Here is a 7,340-nt window from a genome sequence, read left to right as displayed (position 1 = left end):
TGGGGGGGGCGGACGCTGCCGCCGCCATGTTGGACTGGAGGGACGCACGCTCCCAACGCTCTCCGTCTGCAAATCCCGGCGGGAGCGCCTCGAGCCCCCGGTCTCTTGGCCCTGTCCTTGGAACCCGAGGCGACGTGTTGCTCCCGGGGGAGGGTGTGTGAATCGGGGGGCGGAGGCCGCTACGCCATCGCAGGGGCGGGGGGAGCCCGTGATTAGAGCATCGGCCGGAGAGAATCGGTGCTTCTGGTTCTCCGCTCCGCCTCAGATCTTTCAGCGAGGCCTCCGGCCAGTCATCTCGCCGCCTCGTCCCTCAGTTTCCCCATCCGTGACGTGGAGCTGGGCCTTCCTGACTCACCCATTCATCAGGTGGGGGCCTTGACGCTCTGGGAGCCCTTTTAAACGACGTTGCCTGACACGAAATCCTACATACACGTCGTCATTCCCTCCGCACCAGCCTCCCGGATTCGAGATGGGGGTGCTTGCGTATAATTCCTCTTCACCCTTCTTTGTCATCTTCACCTCTTCAGTCGTTTATCTCCTGCACGAGCTTGAAAGTGAGCCCTGTTTATTATTGATGGGCTCTTGTAGGTCCCTGTGGCATTTACGTTGAAACATACAGACCAAAGGAAAGGCAGTCTTCCATCAAGCACTTTAAATTGACAGAGGCACCCCCGTTGTGTGAGAGAGAAAAAGAGGCCTTGGTGTTCTCAGGACAGCCCGTTTAGGTCTTGTGAAAGTAGAATATAAAGTCCGGGACGTGGGTCTCCTCTTGACTTAGCAGCCCAAGCTGCCACACAAGGCCCTCTGTTGTTGGGCACATCGCAGGCTGCAAAGACCCGGCCCCCCACTTGCTAGGAACCATCATGAGAACATGTTACTTTTCAGGTGGAAAAGCAGAACACGTCCCTGAAAGCCATATGGTTGGGATGAAAATGACTGCTGGCAGAGTATTTTACATTTTTTTAAGGGAGAACTTGTTGACATTTTAATCCAGTTTTGCAGAAGAGTGGAAATATGTGACAAAAAGGAAGCAGCAGGCTGAGAGGAGACCAAATTAGCAAGAATGGTTGGACAGGGAAATGATAAACATTCTTTAGATTAACATTGATGTTAAGCCAGAAGGTTGATCTTTAAGGGGAAGGGGCATCTACCTGATGTAAGAGGCTGTTAATTGCACAGAATTTGTCTCTTTAATTCTTGCTCAAGCAAGAAATACTTTCTTACCCCAAAGGTGACATTGGTACATATTTTACCAGCTGCATAATTTGGAATGAAGTCTGGTAAAGCTCCACAGAAGTACATAGAGGTACACTCAGGAGGGTGTGTAACCCATCCTTGATGTAAAAAAAAAAAATTTTTAAGATTCTCCCACCTTCATGCAGAAATTTACCATTTCAGTGTATACAGTGCTCATTAAAAACCATTGACTTGTCTCGATTTTTGACATAATTATTGGCTTAAAGCAATGGCTTATTTTTGTAGGACTGGGTAGCTTTTATGGATAATTAAGTTTTAGAGCTGTACCGTTTGTAAAATCCAGGATTTTCAGTGTGTCATAATAGTGTGTGAGCTGGGTAATCCATTATCACTGGTCTTTAGAATTACCAAGACAGCACTTACTTGTCGTTTTGTAATTTGAGTTTTTTTAACATCAAAATTGACTTTCATGTCAAAAAGAACTAATAATTGCTTGTTTCTACATTAAGTCAATTAGAGTTAGAATCTTTTCAGTTCTACTTAGTGTTGTTATATACTCTGTACATTTTGTAATTTGTGTATAAAAATAATACTTTCAACTTTGTATAAAAATAGGAATAATGCTTTTGACTCCCCCCTAAACAACTAATGGCATTAAGTTTAGTTAAGTCCTTTAAACATTCCAAACTATATTATAATTTAACTTATCAAATTGACTCAGCCACTACAAGTGCCTGACAGGACAGACTTATAAGCGTAATAAAATAAATGCTTACATAATAAATAAATCAGAGTTGTAAATATTGTGAGTCAGACTCTCAGACAAATGTGAATTATCTGACACCTTTGAAGTTAAATCTAATCAGTTATACATATAAAAATTACGAAGTCAAGAAACTTCTTTTGGCACTATGGCAGACTAAGATAACTTGTAAATCCTCTGTCTACGAATAGCTAAAAATGCAAGAACTTACATAAAACAAAGGGTGAGCTCCTGCTGCCAGAAATGAAGTAGAAGCCAGCATGGTAGGCATAGAGAAGGGTGTAGGTCTCATTCAGAGACTTGGAGTTTATTGCCCAAATAACTAAGGACAGGAGATGCAGCCTTGAGACCATTAGAGCCATGTAATGGGAACCCTTACATAAAACCTGGATGTTTGAAGGACTGTATCTTAAGTGAAAGAATGAACTAGAAAAACCTTTGTACCAGGATAGGAGATAACAAGGAATCCTGGGCCTTGAGTGAGGGAAAAAAGTTTTTTCCTGAGAATTTGTAACTTGGGACCTGTGCTTCATACAGTTTCGGTGTACATTTAAATTAGTTATGAGGTCCAGGAAACCTCAGGCCAAGAAATTTAACATAAAAATTGGTTCTAGACTGACAGTAACCTTGGGGTTTCTAGTAAAAACAAACGAAAAACCTTTTCTGAGGAAATTTCAGAGCCTAGGTCACGAGGAATCTTACAGAAAAAACAAGCCTTGCAGAACAAGTTCACAGTAAAACATTGCAGAATTCTGGAAGACAATTCGCCAAAATGAGAGTGACAAATGGCATTTGAATCCCTAATAGTCTGAAAGCGAGTATTAATGTGTTTAAAATTATTAGAAACCTAAAAGAAGTAATCAACCCTAAGACCAAGACGTGGAAAATGGTTACGTAGATTTGAAAAAGAATCAAGTGTCAAGTGTAACTTCTGGAAATGGAAAAAGTGGCCAAGTTGAATTGCAGATAGACCTAGCAGAAGAAATAATTAGTGAGGTAGAAAATAGATATAATTACCCAGGATTCAGTTCAGAAGGATAAAGATGAAAATTGAAATTTTAAGAAGTATAGGAAATAGATTGTGAAGTCCTGTTATATATCTAATATGAGTTCGAGAAGGAGTAAATGGTGAAGAATTAATAGATAGTTGAGAGTTTTCCAAAATTGATGGATCGAGAAGCGGTAGTCTCAAACATGAGACATAATCAATTCGTACCTAGATACATAAATGTGAAACTGCAGATTATGAAATACCAGTGACAAAACTATCAGAGGAAATAGAGAAAAGATAAGATTGGTAGACTTCTTAAAAGTTTTAAGAAGCCACTATATGATCTTTGGAATTTAGAGGAAAAATAACGTTTGACCTTGACTTTTTTACGCAAATAAAAGACTAAGAATACCACTTTCAGGCCTTTGCTGAAAGAACTAATAAAAGAAATCCGAAAGGGAGGAGTGGGATGCAAAAAGATACAGAGGAAGCAAATGCAGTAGATAAAAAGTATTGACTGTGTGGAATCTAGAGTTTTAAAGTGGAAGCAAAAGATAACGGAAAGAAAAAGTGGAAGCAAAATAATAGGTGAAGGCTGTGATTGGCATTATAGCATTAAAGTTCTTGTATGCTAGTGGAGGTCGAAGATCATCTTGAACTTTATCAAGAATGCATGTTAAGAATTGAACATACTCTTTAAATTATGAATAGTGACTTATTAAAAGAACAGAATTTGAACGTCTAACTTCCAAAGCCATAGAGGGGGAAAGGGAGTAAGGAAAATCCAATAGAAGGAAGTTAAGGAGTTGAAAAAAAAAGACCCTGGTAAGTAGAGAGTCTAGTATAGGCTGGTAGGAATAAATAAAAAGTAACAATAATAAAAATAGGAAAACATCAGTTGAAAGACAAGGATTTTCACATTGGGAAAAATTGGTCTAGATGTATGCTCTCAAAAATGACATACCTAAAACATCAGAATAAGAAGTGTTAAAAGTATAGAGATAAAAAAATATTAATCAGGCAAACATCAACCAAAAGGAAGATTGTTTAGTTACATTACCAGTCAAAATAAAGTTTGGACATTTTTAATGATAGTCTTCATGTAATGTTAAAAGGAAATTCAAAAAAGAAAAAAAAGGGAAATTCACCAGGAAGCTGTAAATCTGTACTTTTATGTGCTTTAACAATATGGCCTCAAAGTGTAGTAAGCAAAAAAACACTCAGTGAAAGAAATTGACAAATACAGAGTCAAATAGGGAATTAAAAAAAATTTAAACATACTTCTCTGTGTAATTAATAGATCAGGTAGACCAAACATGAGTAAGAATATGAATAATAGAACTAACAAGCATCATCTTACGGATTTACAGAATTCTTTCAACATTTAGATAATACAGTTCTTTTCAAGCACATAGGAGACATTTATGTAAGTAAAAGTGTTTACCAAGGGGAAAAGCGAAAAACAGCAAATCCTAACAAATACCTGGAATAGTACAGAAAATACCTTTTCTGGCTGCAGTGGAATAAGAAGACAAAACCACAAAGAGTGTCAAAACCCTATACACTTGGAAATAAAAGCACCTAAATAATTCATGGGCCCAGATACAAGGCTCAAGTGTCAAGTACTCATAATGAGCAGTTGTTTAAAATGCCATAAATAACATTTATAAACTGATTTTCTCTGGTGAATGTAAAACATCTACTTTCACTAAGAGCTCGACTTGTTGGTCAATACTCTTATTTCTACATTCTAGAGTTTTAAAGTCAGCCAGCTAAAGAAGTCAGATTTACAGTTTCAGAGAGCTGAAGTTAAGAGCTCTGATACTTATTAGATTTAAGGCAGGGTCATATGACATGTGCTGTGTACGTCTATAATTGTTGCCTGAGCCAAAGTACAATAAGGTCTCGGACTCCACTCTGTCACTGGGAGAACCCACATCAGTGCCTTGGGATATAATTTAACTTAAAGCTTCATGCATCCCCAGTGTATGTATATTTGTTTTATTCATACACGGCCTCCTCCCATAGTAATCCTTTTTAGTTTCTGAATTGGTTGAAACTAACTTCCTTTGCCATTTGATAGATGCATCTAATCTCTTTATGATCCAGTTAGGTTCTGTATCCTTTTCATATTTTTCTTATTTGGTTAGTTACAAATCTAGTCATGTTATTGTTATGGGCAGTGATGCACAATTTTTTTTTTTCATCTCAGGTGGCCTTATGTCCACATTCATAAAAGAAGTAGTTTGTGTCAGGATTTCATTCAATATTTTAGTAGTTAAGGATTAAAAAAATTCTTGTTCAGTCTGATTGGAGATCTCTAGAAAAGTGGCAAATTTGATGTCACTCACTTATACAGCCAGTGATAGTGTTTTCATATTGTAGCTTTATATGAATTGAATGAAAAAGTCATTGATGTGATTTGATATTTGGCGGGTTTTCAGAACTGTTCAACAACAAATAGTTTTATTCAGATTAGATGAGGTTGGGCCTAATAGCAGTTGAAGACCATCAGTCATTTTTTTGCAGTTGAAAGAGTATTTCATATGATATTCTTCTCTTACTCAATCACTAATAAAATTAGGTCATTCATTTGACTCTGAGGAGAAGCCTAGAGGGTAGAGCCTCTTCAAAAATTTTTGGAATAACCGACATTTTAAAGTATTGAGAAAAGTTCACAGTTCAAATTATTATTATTATTTTGACGTATATTACTCAACTCATGCCTTCCTTGGTAGTTTTTATTGCCAACAAGGAAGCTAGAGGTAAGTATTGCTGAGTCGGTATATACCAAGTGGCTTAGCTGCTTTTACCAAGTCTTTGGAGATCTTTTTGTTGCTGCTGACAGCCAAAGCAATCCAATCCAATCCAAGGGAATGGTGTATATGTTAGGCTGGCAAGGATATGAAGTAAATGTAATCCTGGGGATTTTATCTTAGAGTGTGCATTTTCCCCTTTTTGATCCTGATTAGTTTGTTTTAACATATCTTTTTATATATAAAGATAATATAACTTGAGCTTTTGAGTTTTTGTTGAAAGGATGGGTTTTTCACTGACTGTTTCTCATTTGTTCACTTGGTTTTTGTGACCATCAGGACATGTTTGTAGAGTAGTTTTCAAAGCTGTAGTTACTGTAAATAGCTAATACTATTGGCACAGATTTTTCCTTGCACTGTATTTTTAACTTCTAGTTTTTCTTTCTGTAGTTTATGATATTTTCTTATCACATTTCATCTGTAAGAGCTAAAGTCAGCCTTTGAGGGAAGCCTAATTTTAAATAAGATTAAAAATTCTTTTTATGTGTTTTAGATTCCGGAAGTTATGGTCAGTCTGGGGGTGAGCAGCAAAGGTAAAGTATACATACATTTCAATAATACCATGAACAAGTAGAACTGAGAAAAAAAGATAAATTTAGTCAGGCTTTCCTCTTAAGCTTTGGTATCTTGACGTCCTAAAAGAGTTAAATCTTAGCTTGTGAAGGGGAGTCAGCCTATGCACATAGGTGCTGTAAGATATTTTTCTTTTCTTAAAAGGCTGTTTGAATCAGTAAATATAGGTGCCCCCTAGAGATTAAAATGAATCTCATAGGTATTATAAAAATTGTTTTCTTTAAGAAATTATTTAGAAGAAACAATTACTAAAAGGATGTAAGTAGTTGAACTATAACAGCTTAGAAAAAGCATTTAATTTCTTTGATTGTATATAATATGCTAAATGTGTTTTTTCTGGAGTGGATTTTCTTGAAGCACTATGATAGAAGTGTTTAGCATTTTTAAAATCATCCTCACCATGCTCACAATAAAAAGAAAAGTCTGTTTTTATGTGAATGTATACATGCAGTAGGATTCTCTTGCTTACCAGAAATACAGCCTTCACTTGTAGTATAAGTGTTTCGCAGCTCAGTGTGAGATATTCAGAAGAGCAACTCAGATACCTTCTGTCATCAAGTTTTAAGCTTCATGAAAACAAAACTGATTTGACTTTATTCTCATGAGATAGACCCTCATAGTAGGCAACTAGCAAATGTTTATTCAATGAAATATGTTTTATAAAGTTAAGAAATTCTGTTAGCATTTGATAGCTCTAAAATAGTAAGGTTTTTTTTGGCATATGTTTTATTTTTCTTTGGTATATATTCAGAAAGTTTGTTTCTGACTTGTTAAAGCTTATATGCACTAAAATTAAAGAAAGTTCAACTCCGAGAAAGCTGCATGTATTCATTCATTCAGTCAACAAACTATGCCATCCTATGCTATGACACTGGAGATACAATATACTTTCGTTCTATGGTAGTATTCTGAAGATATACATGCCTCTCATTACTGAGGCACTAACAATTGGATGTTTAGTGCCACACTGTGCATTTTCTAGGATGTTAGAGGCAAATTT

The 7,340-nt window shown here is 36.6% G+C and overlaps 1 protein-coding gene across 1 annotated transcript in view; it reads left to right on the top strand.

The window, feature by feature from the left end:
* TAF15 (TATA-box binding protein associated factor 15) overlaps window positions 1-7,340 on the top strand; it is a 29,418-nt gene that overhangs the window by 529 nt on the left and 21,549 nt on the right. The window contains 1 exon segment of the mRNA XM_024757577.1: window positions 6,261-6,300. Coding sequence (XP_024613345.1) covers window positions 6,261-6,300 — 40 coding nt within the window.

The sequence above is a fragment of the Neophocaena asiaeorientalis genome, unplaced genomic scaffold (assembly GCF_003031525.2).
Source record: "Neophocaena asiaeorientalis asiaeorientalis breed wild unplaced genomic scaffold, Neophocaena_asiaeorientalis_V1.1 scaffold327, whole genome shotgun sequence".
In the NCBI taxonomy this organism is placed as follows: Eukaryota; Metazoa; Chordata; class Mammalia; order Artiodactyla; family Phocoenidae; genus Neophocaena; species Neophocaena asiaeorientalis.
The sequence above is the reverse complement of the archived record's forward strand: the minus strand, read 5'-3'. Positions and strand labels throughout refer to the sequence as shown.